The sequence below is a fragment of the Amblyomma americanum genome, chromosome 8 (genome assembly GCF_052857255.1).
Source record: "Amblyomma americanum isolate KBUSLIRL-KWMA chromosome 8, ASM5285725v1, whole genome shotgun sequence".
Classification (NCBI taxonomy): Eukaryota; Metazoa; Arthropoda; class Arachnida; order Ixodida; family Ixodidae; genus Amblyomma; species Amblyomma americanum.
The window spans coordinates 78099112-78113938 of NC_135504.1; the positions used below are offsets into that span (position 1 = coordinate 78099112).

General features: G+C 46.5%; 1 protein-coding gene and 1 pseudogene across 2 annotated transcripts in view; one reads left to right on the top strand and one right to left on the bottom strand.

The window, feature by feature from the left end:
* The window catches only part of LOC144102521 (uncharacterized), a 54870-nt gene extending 44259 nt beyond the window's left edge, over positions 1-10611 (top strand). The window contains exons 3-6 of the mRNA XM_077635775.1: positions 7628-8263; positions 9317-9423; positions 9661-10093; positions 10547-10611. Coding sequence (XP_077491901.1) covers positions 7628-8263; positions 9317-9423; positions 9661-10093; positions 10547-10611 — 1241 coding nt within the window. The remainder of the gene's footprint in view (positions 1-7627; positions 8264-9316; positions 9424-9660; positions 10094-10546) is intronic.
* Positions 10612-10725: 114 nt separating this feature from the next.
* On the bottom strand, positions 10726-14484 carry LOC144102522 (uncharacterized; annotated as a pseudogene). The gene is made up of 8 exons (XR_013308217.1): positions 13991-14484; positions 13620-13682; positions 13264-13329; positions 12411-12464; positions 12288-12335; positions 12003-12062; positions 11042-11917; positions 10726-10965 (listed from the first exon to the last, which is right to left on the bottom strand). The product of XR_013308217.1 is annotated as an uncharacterized LOC144102522 (transcript).
* Between the last annotated feature and the right edge of the window lie 343 nt (positions 14485-14827).

Below are 14827 nucleotides of genomic sequence, written 5' to 3' on the forward strand. Positions count from 1 at the left end.
AACTAGGAATTAGAACTGATTGTTTTTCAAATTTTTCTCTATGCGATAGGCAGACATTCTGCTTATTTTGAAGCGTAATTTTTTTCCCTTTTGGACTCAAGCATATCCTTCCAGGCCCTGTTGAAATTTTAATTAAAGCATTTATTTCGCTAATAGCATATAATAATAAGACGTGAAATGCTTTAATGAAGCTCTTATTATTAGAGGTGTGTTTGTCTTCATTTTGATTTTGGAATAAATTTTAAGCGCTTTATAACTTTAAGCTCCTGAATCAAGAAAATGTAACGAAAACTCACAAAATAGGGTCATTTCTCCAATGGTAGGAAAAAAATTAGCTGAAAATAAATATATATCACTTGCATGCAACAGATAGGGTTCTTTAATAAGCACAAACACAGGTTGTCGTGGAGTAACGCTGAGAAAAGGCTACAAACAAAAACAAAACAAAAGACTGAAAACATCAACAAATGTATATTGTAAATTGTGGTGTTTAACGTCCCCAAGTGACACATTTGCTATGAGAGAAGCAGTAGTGGTCCTTAATTTAGTCAGTGTGGACTTTTTAACGTGGGCTCACCTCGCACAGCACGGGGGTGTGTATTTCGACTTGATTGAAATGCGGCTGCCGCAGCCAGAAGCGCACCCGCGACCAATGGATCAACAGCCCAACGCCAAAGCCACCATGGCACCGCAGTGGGTCGCAAGCAATAAACAAGTGGCATCTGTAACCTTTGAAATGTTTTACCAGTTCGTCGTGAAAATTCTGGCGGTTAGATGTAAAATTGAATTGTCCACAAAGATTATTCAATTATTTGATTGCACGAGCTAACGCAGATGGATGCATCTGTATTTATGGATGCATCTGTGTTTTATGGATGCATCTGTATTGGAGTAAAAAGGGGGGCAGAGGTGCCCGCATCTAACAATTGGAGTGAAAAGTGTGGCGTGATTTGTTTTGTTAGAATTTCCTAATTTCTCCTCTAAATTCAAGGTCAGGGTTCTACTGCGGCAGAAATTTACATCTTCAGTATTTTACGGTTGGTCGTAGTAAAACAAGCATAACTGAAAAGCCATTGGCATGTGCGAAAAGTGCGGGTATCAAGCCCGCGAGGCGTACCGCGCAGTGCAGTTCCTTTCTCTAACTGGTACAGACGTACTGTCAATACACAAGGGGTCATAGCACGACGAGCACATCAGAAAAGAGGATATCAAGAGAAAAACAAGGCAATAGCAGCATTCTGAAATTACCGATACAGTAAGCATACACCAAGAACAGAAAGCTAATAAAAAGCTAATATACTCAGACACTTAAAAATTAGCTGCGATGTAACTAGTGCTGAACCTGGTCAGAGAGCGAAAGCTGTGCTGTATCGGGCAAGTAGACGCAGCTTGGCGTGTGTAACCTCGAGTGCGTTCCGCAAACTGGAGAGGCAGCGCCCACCCTGCCACCCTGGAAGTTACCAGTTAAATTATTTGTTGACGGCGAGAAGTTGGTCACCGATTGAACACTGCGACCTATTCTGCCGCCCTCTACCGGCCATTTGAAAGGTCAAAGGTCAAGAGGTGTCTGCATATAAGCCAGCCCTTTGTAGCGATATCTACATTACGGTAGCATTTCGAGCCTTCGTGGCGGTGGCCTGAAAGATGCAGGTTCGATCCCGGCCGCGGCGGTCGAATTTCGATCGAGGGGAAATTCTAAGGCCCGTATGCTGTGCGATGTCAGTGCGCGCTAAAGAACCCCAGTTGGTCGACATTCCCGGAGTTCTTCACTACGGCGTCTCTCATAGCCTGAGTCGCTTTGGGACGTTAACCCCCCCCCCCCCCCCCCCCCAAATTAAAATGAACTGTTTCTTTACATCGATAATCGAAACCGATACTGAAACATTTATCACCTTCGCCCGTCGCTCCACGCCTCTTGCAGACAAAACACCGCATCATGCCGATAGGAGGCCCGCGCCGATCGTCAACCGCCTTGCAAGCGGAATTACAGGAATCTGGCAGAGAATACATTTGGAGGCCGCAATTACTGACTCTGTTTTGTTCAAATCTACTCCCGAAGAATATGTTTACTCCCACTAAACTGCATTTTACCGCGTTATATTTGTTGTTCCTATTTTCCTTCTCTGTACTGCCGCAATTCCTGTGTTTCATTACATACACATAGATATTTTTCCTGCATTCCACTCGCTTCTGTAATGCGTCCAGGGGCCTTCAAGGTAATCAAATAAATAAAATGAAATAAATAAATAAATTGATTTTATGCCTTCTCCGCGTTTGACACGCCCAACTTGGTAGATATTGCTGACAAAATGAAACAGACCTAGACGTGAAGCTTTGTGAGCCAGCTCCACAATAGGCGAGCGGAGGCCTTGGGTTGGCCTCTTTTTAAAAAGAGAGAAGGCATTTAAGCGCAGCTCCTTGTGCTTTTTTATGCGTAAATTTCGAGCACTAAATTCAGAATATTAGAGTACCTTATGAGACAGTTCTGCTTAAGCACTTGGGAGACTAATTTTGTTTTACTCTAAGCCAAGGCTTATCTGGAGGCAGAGGCTGTGTGGAAGTAGGTCAGGGCTGACAGTGGGTGAGCGGGCAGCGTCCCCTGCCCTCCCCCTGTAGACTGCTGGCCATTTGGGGTGCTTCTAGAGGGCAGCCGCCTTTCCCAATTGAATTGAAAGAGAGTGCATTACACTGCACATTATGTGATTTCGAATGCTGCGTCTGTCACAAAAGTCGCTGATTGGTCGGAAGAGGTAATGTTATCTCGTGACATCATCAGAACCTGCCCAGTGTGGCCTTTAGCCTACCGGACTGTGAGCAATCCGCGTACCATGGCAGGTGTCAAATTCTCCGTGGCCGTTCTCGCTCCCACATTATTTATTGTGGCTTTTATTCCTCTTCTTCCAGCCCTGGAGACCATCCCGTCTGTCCTTGTGCTTGCGTACGCCCATGATATAACCTTGTGGTGCTGTCATCCGGATGCGTCTATCCATGAGTCGGGCCTCTAGCACGCGCTGGAGCTGGATATCCTGGCATCTCTCCTCCCACCTCTGGGTCTGACCCCCTCACCTGTTTAAGTTCGCAGTGGAAATAACGCCGGCTTACGGAAAGCTCAACCTTTAATTTTTACGATAGCTAGTCGTCCGATTCCTCAGGTAGAAACTTCTCGCATTCTTGGCCTTCTCCTTCATACATCTGGCACTGGAACCCCGTGGCGGACAGCCACCCGTAAATTGGTTCAGGCTACTCTAGGTCTGATTCGCAGCATAGCTATGCGCTCTGGTGGCACGCTTGCTCATACGGCCTGCCACCTTAGGCGCTCAATCCTTCAGCCACAGATAATATATCAGGCAAAATTTCAACGTCTCACCCGCAGACAGTAGGACTCTCTTGAAGCTATCAATCGTGAGGCTATGCGCGCCATAATATGTCAGCCTCGTTTAATACCTATACCCGGGCTTCAGGAGTTCGCCCAACTTAACGCACGCAGTGAACTCACCGACCAACGGGTGGCAAACAGAGCTCGCAAACTTCATCGTTCACAGACCGATGGCCATACTCCGTGGTCATACTGTCAGCTCACAGATGATCGCCCCACTGTTTCTCGGTATCAGCCGCGTACCTGCCTGGAGACCACCCCTGGATACTGTACACCGATGCATCACGTACTGCAGAGCGGGGAGTTATTACCGTGTATAATCCCTGCCGTCCTTATCTCAACTCTCGAGTGGAAATATTCCTCAGATGCGTGCACCCCCTGGCGTCGGAGCTTCAAGCCATTTACAATGCCAATACTTCCCTTCCGCTCTTTCCCACATTCAATGCAGTTCATCTTTGCACCGACTGCCTCGCCGCCCTTAAACAGCTTAAGGCTGTTCGTCGAACATTTCAGACTACATAATCAATTCATATACTCTACGCAAAGTACCTGTGCGCATACACTGGATTCGCGGCCATGCTCGCGGTCCACATAACCTTCAAGCGGAAGCTATGACTCACCTTGAGACACCAGACGACCCGCCACCTTCTCATGTCCTGCTTTCTCGGACATAAATATTAAAAATTGGGAAATTGTAAGATATTTTTATAAAAATATTGAAGGTAATGGTTCATTATTTCTATATGTAGCAAAAGCTTCCTCTTAAAGCGTTTCCATCGATAGCATCGAACAGTTAAGACTGCAATAGAAAACCAACGAGGAACGCTTTTGCCGACAGCAGGAAATGTGAATATAAACAAAAATACAAGATTGCCTTCGGGTGATCTGCGGATATATTGATTTTTATTGCGAAATTTTACATTTTAAGAAAAATATGCGGTCAGAAACGATTTGCCGCTTAAAAATGCTTTCGTCCAGAATTGCTGGGCATGTTTTCTCCGATATCCGTTCCCTTCCCATGTTTCCGATTCTCTCAAGTTCTACGCCATCGAACACGCGCTCGAAGTCCTCCTTGTTCGCACCCTTTCCCCCGTAGTCTTACTCGACAGGAGGAGGTATCCGTGCGCCGGATTCGGGCAGGAGCTCTCACACCATCTGTCCGTCTTCGGTGGCGTGCAAAGTATCTACCAGCAACAGACAGGTGCCCTCACTGTGGCGCTGCACCGGACATGTGTGATGTGCGGCACTTGCTGTGGACGTGCCCAGCGACGGCTCCTTTTAGAAACGCCTCCTCAGGGAGGTGGGCCTGCGGTGGAACCCTGAATGTGACTAGGTGAAGTGGACTATCAGAGAGAGAGAGAGAGAGAAATTGATTGCCAGGAAGACAGTTATCTTGTTGGGTTGCTTCAGCCGCTGCAGGTGGCCGGTTGTTTGTCTGTTGGCGAGCTCCTCCGCTTTTGCCGTGGCCCGGTACTGAACGTCCGGGACTGGGCTGGCGAGAACAGCTTCCCATTTTTCAACCTCGGGGTGGATGTGACTAGATCTGCCGGAGCCGGATCCTTCGTGCAGTCCCAGATTATGTGGTCTATGAAGAGTGACTTCATCCTGAACCTCTGCGATAACCTCAGCGAAACTGGTCTTCGCTCTTTTTAAATTCCAATAATAATAATAATAATAATAATAATAATAATAATAATAATAATAATAATAATAATAATAATAATAATAATAATAATAATAATAATAATAATAATAATAATAATAATAATAATAATGAGTTAATTTTTCTCTTTTGCAAGGAAAGGAGCAGCCGCGAAACAGCTGCTTCGGAGGGCAGCTTGACGGGGCGACTGCCCCCTTCCTGACGGCATTTGGCAGCAGACGACAAATCAACCGCATCCTGCATTTCCTGCATTCCTTGCTCCTTTTTGAAATTATGCCTCATGGCACACTTATCGAAAAAATTCAACCCAATTGCCACCTGCGAATCATAGCACCGCACAAAATGTGATTCCGCGTCCTGCGTTAAGTGGGCGATGATGTCACAAGGTCACGCGACTTTGTGACGTCAGCGCAACCTGTAAACAGGATTATTTGGCAGTTAAGTTAATTCAGTAACATTCATTCAGCTCACTTGCCAGCGGCCCAGCGCAGCGCGAAAATTAAAAAAATTTGGCGGTTGTTTATCTGTTGTTAAACATGGAGTGACGCGATAGCTGCAGCTGGCCGAGTGAAACTTGGTCACGTGACCAACCACGTGCCGAACCACGTGATCAGCCACAGCACCGCGCCGCCGGCAGCTGCTCCGCACCACGTGACAGCGTGGCGGCGCAGCTACAGGGTGGGCGCGCAGCCAGAGGTTGGCAGCGCAGCCGCAGGGTGGCGGCGGCGCCACCGCCACGGCGCCGCCACGCTGAAGGCTGGAAACGCTTCCGTAATGTAGCTATCGCTACAATAATTTTCGGTGGTTTAGGTTCGGTTAAACCAAGAGTGACGCGATCACTACAGCTGGCCGAGTTGAACTTGGCCACTTGACGAGCCACGTGAAAAAACCACGTGATCAAGAACGGCGCCGCGCCACCGGCAGCTGCTCCGCACCACGTGACCAACCACGTGACAGCGTGCCGGCGCCTCACGACGGCGGTGCCGCCACGCTGAAGGCTTCGAAATGCTACAGTAATGCAGCTATCGCTACAAAACTATGGCTCCAATCCATGCTGTGAAGATGGTTGGACAGCGAAGCTATGCTGCTTTCATCCAAGTTTTAGCATGTTCCACCGGAGGATGGAACGAGACACTCTCCCGAGTCGAGTTGTGGGCGGACTGGTTCCTGTCGTCATCGCCCGTGTGTCCAGAGATCCACGCGAGGCGGATGCGCACGTTGCGTGTTGAGAGGGTTCTGATTATAAAAGTAATCTGCTGTGCAGTCGGGTGGGCAGAGAATGGCTTGTGGAGCTCGGGTACAGTTTCACGTGAATAAGAGAGTATTCGGATTTTGCGCGACATGTCGGTTTGTAGCAATTGACTGCCAACCAGAACGTATTCCACCTGCAGTAGGGCGCCGTATTTAGGGGAGCAGCTCCCCTTCCTTTATGCACCGATCGGGTGCACGTATACACGATTTCAGTTTCGATACCTGGGGGCTGCCATATTGCTAGACCCCAGCGCCGCGTAGCGGCGTTGCCGTTATGGGCTGTTACTTTTGGCTTGGGCTGCTCGGGCTGCGTTGCGTCTCAGCGTGTTTTGGAGTGCAGCTCGTCGTTCTGCCGGCACCCGCTCGCAAAATAAATCTGCCGAAACGTAGCAGTGGTGAGCTTGAAGCCGTATACGTGTGCATTTTGAAAGGCGCAAGCGGCTGGAAGCGCTGGTGGTCAAGGCAACCAACCGCCCGTTATTGCATCGACGGAGCAAACGATCACGATAGGTGAGTGTCTGTGCTACTTACTACTAAAATAATGAATAACCGTAGTAAACAAATAAATATCGTTTTTTAACGGCTGCGTAGCGTGTTACAGTCTTTGTATGTTACCGCGGGCCACCTGACATTCAGCGGAATGAAGGGCCGGCAGTCCGCTGACTGCGGAGTCGTCGATCTGCGCTGCCTTCTGCCACCGATGGGCTGGCGTTCCGAAATTACTCGCGAGGGCTCCGACAATCCCGCACAGTTCGTCTTTGGCCGCATCTGACGTGTACCGTACGTTCTACTACATGTAAATCCTTCGAATTAGCTTCGTCAGTACGCGTGCTCTTTCCCGTTGTCGGCCGCGTCCCACATAGCCACACCACTGCAATGTGGAACTCGCTCGATGCGTCACGAAACAGAAAGTTGGAAAGAACGAGATTGGTATACCCTTCACGCCTCGTACGTAGGCTGCACGAGAGCACGCAGCCGTGAGAGCGCAATTTGATTATGTGCGAGGCAGTGTTAGTTGATAGTCTGCCCAGTTGCCGAAATATGTGTAAGGTCGCCAACTCCTGTTGCGTCAGAGTATTTTGCGCAACTATATGTGCTTTGCGATCGGACTTGTGTGCCTTGTATTCGGGCAGTTAACCAGCAATATCGCATCTTTTTTGCACTGCTCAAATTTCAAGAAGGCAGAAGCAACTGTGGGATCCATATTATGGCAGCACTACAGTGAACTCATGATCGTACATATCTCCTTAAGAGCTGTAGCGCCCAATGCACTTTTGCTGGCCTTTGGAGGTATCTTTATTGTAATGTCCTTTTCATGCCGTCTTTTTTTTTTTCAGATGGTGACATCCATGCTCATCCCCTGCTCGTGCAGCAGTGGACAGATGACACCAAACTCTGGCCAAGCATAACAAGTGCTCATATTGTATGCTACTTGATTAGATCAAAGGCCTGTGATCTTAAAGAGGCAGAGGAGTACAAAAGCCTGGACTCTTATAACCAGCTGCAGTGCGGTTGGGTGGGCCGGGTGCTGAGTCACGAAGCAGCTGCTGATATTGTGTATGTGAAGGCCGATGTGCGACCCTCTCAGGCAGCAAACAAAAAACCATGGTCGCCATGGGCCTGTGTGCGGAAGAATGGTCAAGTGGTGACTGCTGGTTGTTCTTGCATGGCTGGAAAAGCACGTGTTTGTAGCCATATTGGTGCCCTGTTGTGGAAGCTAGAAATGGGCGTCCAGCTAGGCATCACTGGCATCTCATGTACCGACAAGACGGTAGCTTGGAATCGGGGTACAAAGAGAAATGTTGAGCCGGCCCTTCTCAATTCCATGTCCTTCAATCTTAAGAGGTCAACGGTGGACCCCGCAAGCACGCAGCACCCAAGGCCGACCCGAAAGGTCAAGCATTTTGCAAGCAAAGAAGAACTCGCAGACCACATCAAGAAGTCACCTTATGGCGAGCTCTTCAATATTCCTGGTGAGTATTGCTGAAATGACACACATCTATTAAACAAGCTGGTTGCCGGTGTAGTAATATGAGTGTGCTTTGCTGGTATTCAGTGTCAGATAACATTGTCACTTGCTGCATATAGTACGAGTAAGGCTCTACAACAAGGAAGTGGCAAGTGATCAAAGTCATTAGTTTCTAGAAGTTCAGTAGCACAATGTGGACCATGGACACTCATGAGTGAAAACTGATCTAAGATATAGAGCTTATGTACTTTATATGGAATACACATGCAGCTCATTTTGGAAGCCAGTCATTCTCGCAGACAGAGGAGAAAACAATTGTCACATTTTGAAGATATTTCACATTCCAAGAAAAATCTGTTTGCAAGCATATGTGAATGAGAAAAATCATGAACCTGTTTGAATTCTGTGTAATGGCTGGCTGGACGACAAATTTTCGTATTGTCGGTAACACAGAACACGAATAATGAGAGCTTCATTTCTTTCCAAGGGAAGAGAAGCCATTTTTGAGAACTCCGGCTCATAAGAAAAAAAATTTGCTCATTGACACGTGTATCTGGGAGAGAATGAATGCTGCATTTAATGTAAAAAAAAAGTTCACCGCTGTATGTGTTTAGTCCCATTTTGCAGTGTTCCGTATGAAAGAGATGATTTCTTTCTTAGTTAGAGCTGCATATTCAGTGCAGTTATGTGCTGTGAGGATAAACTGAAATGGAACACTGTAAGGAGAAAAATAGAGTGTAAGTGTAAAAGGGATCTATATCTTTGAATGTTAGTTTGTGGAAAGACTTTGCCAAGCATTGACAATTCCTCGGAGCACATGTGCTAGCCACATATGAAAAATTTTCATTGTAGAACATATTTTCTACTTTTTTGATGAATGCAGTTGCAAGTGAACACTGGGCTGATCCATCCATTTATTCACTCTTGTCCTGATTGCACTGTCATATATTTGAAAATGTAGGTAGTACATTGACTACTATATGTAGGTGCGAGTTTGAGTGCCTTTCATGGAATGAAATTGGCTGTTAGGCATTGTGGTGATGCTTTTCATTTGCAGGCACCCTTCTCCACAACACATTGATGACGACGAGAAGGGAGATCCAGCAACCTTCTCAGGCACCAGCAAGTGTCCAGAGGCAACAAGCGACACATCACTCAGAGAAGGTAGTGACAAAAATGCATAAGCCTTTGTCATGCATGAACATAACTTGACTCATTTATCTTGAATTGGAGTGCAAGCTTTAGGAATGACCTGAACCCACAGCCATGCTCAATGTAATCTTGCTGACAAGGCAGTGTTGCCGCCCTTTTATTGTTGCTTAAACTGTTATAGTCAGACTTCTTAACATCTTTGCCCTTAATAAAAATTTATAACTAGACTAATGAAGACATTTTTTTCAGGTTGCCTTCCAGTCACCGAAGTGCAAAGAAAGGCAGCTGAACAAAGTGGAGCCACCAGTGGACGACTTCGAGATTATTCTCGAAAGACCTCTGTGCAACCTCAACTTCGGAAAGCTGCTTGGAAGTGAGCGAGCAGTGGATAAGCTCAGCCTTACCATGACCTCTGCAAAAAAAATTGAAGCTGCCACAAGGGAGCAAGGAAACTGTGCCGAGTGGTTTTCCCACCGCAAGGGCAGGATAACTGCTTCATTGTTCAAAGATGTTTGCCGTTCCAAACGATTGAATTGCGAGTCATTAATGAAGAGAATACTTAATGACAACTGCATTACCAGCCTTGCCGTGCAGTATGGCATAAATTATGAGCAGTTAGCGAAACAGCGTGCTCTTGCTGCTTTTCAAACAAAGCATAAAAATTGCAGACTCGAAAATTGCGGTTTGATGATTAATCCAAGGTATCCGTATCTTGGGTGTAGTCCAGACGGTTTGCTTGTCTGCGATTGCCACCCCCCAGCACTTTTAGAGGTTAAATGCCTATATAGCTTGCGGCATGTACATCCGGACGAATTAATTAAGGAGGGGCAGAGCAAGGCAGATTTTTGCTTAGATTCTGCAGGTGTACTAAAGGCAGCACATAAATACTACTACCAAGTTCAGGCACAGCTGCACCTGAACCTGGTAGGGAGCACTGTTTGCTACCTGTACTTGCATGTAGACCAAGGGGGAGCATCGATTCCAGTCAAGAGAGATGAAGGATTCATGGAAACCCACATTAATAATCTTGAAAGCTTTTTTGAGAGCATAATGTTGCCTAGGCTGTGAAGGGAGTTGGTTGCTAAATTTACGAGGATAACATAAGTCTCAGCTGGACGATGCCTTTATGGTGCAGTGGATATAACCAAGGCTGATGATGCACAGCAGGAACTTCCTCCTCCTTGCACAGCTGTCTCCTAAAGACGCAGCGGCCATAGAGTGCACTGTTAGTGATGCCTGTGTTCTGCATTTTTTGCTTTCTTAGAGTGTTAATCGCACGTTCGCATTTGAAATAAATGAGTCAAGCCCTAACAGTACTGGGATTGAAGCTGAACCTTTATTGTTCTTGCTGCTCTTTGATCAGAGGGCCCTTCAGATTGCATAGGCCAGCACAAACGAAAACAATCGTGTTGATATGCTTCCTTGACTTGATAGGCAAAGCCTGCTTAAAAATTCGATAAGTCTTTATCCGATTGATAGCGCGTTCCACATGGATGCGCAGTGAAGCGATTCGCCTGGTTTTTGTCACTTCTTTTTCAGACAGTTGACTCTTTCCTAAAAGACAACAAATATGAGCATTTCAAACCCAGAGGTGCATGAAAGCTTGCAATGTAGAGAACAGTCTACATACCTCTGGTGAAGGCCGGTACATTCATGCGGATTCCTTGTGCTTCAAGATGTGGCTCAAGCTTGAATCCACGATCTGCCATAATTTCGTCGCCTGGGAGTAAATAGTCCTCCACACCACATGTCCGAACTATGTATTTATCGGAGGCTCTTCCACCATATACATCTGATACAAACATGATTAGCCCGTTGGGCGCTATGACTGTCAAAAACTTGATAGTATTTGACCCTTTGTATGCGCTGTAGCTCTGTGCCCTTGCCATTAATTTCTTGGGTTTTGCAACCACGCCTCTGTGCAGTCAAATATGCATGTTGTGCGGTCGTAGCCATTCTTGACAAAGGTGTACGGCATACTGTCATAAACTACTGACCGAGGCAGCCACACCACTATGTCTTCCATTACTTTAGCTAAGGTGGACATCATACTTGAGAATATTGTTGACACTGTTGCAATTGAAATGCTGAATCTTCTTGCAAGGTCCCCACAGAGGAGCCCAAGTCTTAGTCTCATAAGTGTGAGCAACAGCTGTTGTTCTAAACCCAATATTCCCCCTACTTTTGTGCCATTGGCCCTCAGTAAAAGAATGAGCTTATTAAAAGCATCAAACGGGAGGCCAGTGTAGAAGTGTACATCTTGTGGTGTTAAGTACTGAAAGTGAATGCTTCTCATTGTAAGAGGAGTGTTTGAACTGTCATTTGTGTCTGCATATGTGTGGTCTGGGACTGGTTCCTCCAATTCCCACTGTGTAGAGTTGTCTTTCTTCTCCACCTGAAATAATAAACAATCTTTTATATTGTTTTGAGAATCCATTTTCTTATAAATTACCTTCATTTCTGTTTCCTCCCTTGACAAACTGCTGTTTTGTTGGTCAGCGGCCATCTGTCGGAAAAATGCAGGAAAAGAAAAACATGAAGGCAATGCAGGTTGTCTTGGTTGGAAAAGTGAACTTTGTATGAGCACTCACAGTTGTTTCTTCAAAGCTAGCGTCTAGGCGAGACGAAGCAGCATCAGTTTTCAATGAGACCTGCTAGAAAAAAAGAGGCAACATCAGAAACGACCGTCTGGAAGCTCGGACAGCATGCAAGCTTATATCCAGTTTACTGGTGCATAGCAAGCTCGTTTTTGGAAATTAATACAGATTTGATAGTTATAGCCATGAGGGTTAACAACTTGCTGGCAGACAAACACAAGAATGGCAAAAACTGCCTATTTCAGTATGTAGTGGACCTGTATGTGCATGCATGCTTACATCTAGTTTGTTGCTGGTTGCAAATACATCTTGAACATTACTGATAACCTGTGAAAGAAAGTGCAACAGATGGCTGCAATTTAGCTTCAGCAACAAAGGAATGATGAGAGCATGCATACTTACACTCACTCCGTGGCTGAAAGGCAGGCTGACCGAGTGATGTCCGATACAAACAACCTGCCAACAGAGAAGTACATTAGCTGTGAGTCTACTTTCTCAGCACATTGCAAAGCATCAAATAGTGAATGCACACTAACACTGTTTGCTGATTGAGGACAGGCTTGCTATGGAATCTTCTGTGTTGGATGAGACATGTTATGAAACAGTGCAAATAACCCTGATCTCAAATTATCTAGCATGTGATGATGCTTAACAAGCTTCTCCGTACAATAACTCTGGCTTCACTAGAACAGTCATAGCTTGTCGAGACAGATTCAGTGCAAATGACATGACAAATGCCTCGCACCTTTTGTGTGCTATACGTGAGTGTGTTGCTCCAGACGTCACTCTGCATAGGACCTCTTGCATGCTCAAATATTTTGGGAAAATTTCCCTCACAGTGCTACACTCTGTTTAGGCAACAAATTGCACAATACTCAAAATCATGAGCTCTGAAAGCCAGTGCACTGCACAATTCCTTTTCTCTGCTTTACATGGCGGCATCAGCATAGATACGTGCCTAAAGCCATCTGCCTACCAATGTATAACTAGATATGGTACTTGATGCCTTTGTTGCACTGTATGATCTTTCTAGAAGACTCGCGTTTGTGAAATTGCTGTTCTGTATATTTTTTGTACACGAGTCTCATTTCTTGCTCGAATTTCACAGCTGTGCCCTCGTCTGAACCGAATATTTGAGACTGCTGTGTTTTTATTGCTTTGAAACACCTTGCCACCTGTCTGTACTTCAGCCCGCTCCTGTAGAAGCCCGATAAATGCTAACAATATTGTGAAATAATAAATGCGCATTTCTTACATTGTGCGGTGGCGTCTGCTGAACTGCATCAGTTGCTTCGGACTCGTCACTTGGGCTTTCTTGTCTCTAAAATGCGAAACAAGTGTAACGTGAGCAACAGCTAGCAAGGCAGCAATGTGGGCTAGTTGGTTGTACATTTGATGGGAATAACGCGCTACACAAGGAAAAACAACAACTGAAACGACGGCGCTTGGACTTTGGTGGGAATAACCCGCTACACGAGGAAAAACGACAACTGAAACGAGGGCGCTTGCGCAAGCGCCGTCGTTTCAGTTGTTTTTCCGTGTGCAGCGCTTTATTCCCATCAAATGTAACGTGAGTTCCAGCATTTCCATGTACAGACTCAACAATCTGACCTTTCGTTTGACAGGTGGTGGACCACGGTCATCGCGCATCAGGCATCTGCGGCCGTGGATGACCTGAAACGATTATTATTTCTACTAACGGAAATAAAAAGCGCTCCTGTACATCACATATGGCGGTGGTGAAGTTGTAAAGCTGCACTTTTACGTTATCGACAACGTTTTAAGTTCAATCTGCGGCCAACCAGCGCATATCGCACCGCTGTCGCGAAACGTGCCCGGTGATGGAGCAAGCAATGGAAAAAAAAAGTGACAAATGCTGTCCGTGCTTTTACGCATGCAAAATGCAGCATAATAAACATTTAAGCTCTGCAGCAATCAAATTGCATGTTTACTATACGTAAAACGACAATAATTGTACTTGCCTTTCGCTCGTAGCCGAGATTCAGCATGGGCAGTGGGTTTTGCTCCGTTCGCTTGCCATCGACGAAATGCAGAGAACAGACGCGCGAGTTTGTAGTCGGGGCAAAGTCCTTTCTGTTAACCAGCGACGTCCACTGACGATTCAACTCGGGGTCGACGAGAAATCGGTGCAACATGAACATGTCACACCCGCACTGAGACCTGGACACAGCATGCTTGGCGCAAGTGCTATCGGCGATGTTTTTCCTTTTACGCTGGTTGTTGCCACAGCCGACGACTACGCAGTGCTGACCAGTTGAAGTTCGCGCCGAGTACGGCATCGCGGCATTAGTTGCGAAAGGCGAGAAAATCACGATAAGGTACGGATATCTGTAAACAAGCTACGCCGAGAAGGTAAGAGCCGGCGATGTAACAGCCCGCAGCCAGTTGGCCACCGTGGCAGGCTGGAGAAGCGCGCGGTTCGAGAGTATTTTCTCCCTCTCCCAGCAGCCCTCGGTAAAATCGTGTTGTACGGCAGCCGTTGAAATTGAGACTCTCATGGCTTCGACAACCATTGATATGGCGCCGTTTTTCAGGGATGTATCTGCGTATATGTCCTCCTCATCTTGTTCTTTATCAGCGGCCGTGTCTCGAGCTAGGTGGAGCCGTGCCGCCGTAAGTGCTCTTGGTGGAGCCGTACGTCTGTAGCGGCCGAGGTGGGGACGAAGACAGAGTGGAGCCGGCCGGCCTTCATAATTAACAGGTGCTGAGAGCTGGCGGTCCCAACGTTCCAAAGCGCGTGGCTGTTTCGTGCAAGTTCTGCGTTTTTCGTGCAGAGTTACAGCTTCCTCAATGATGTC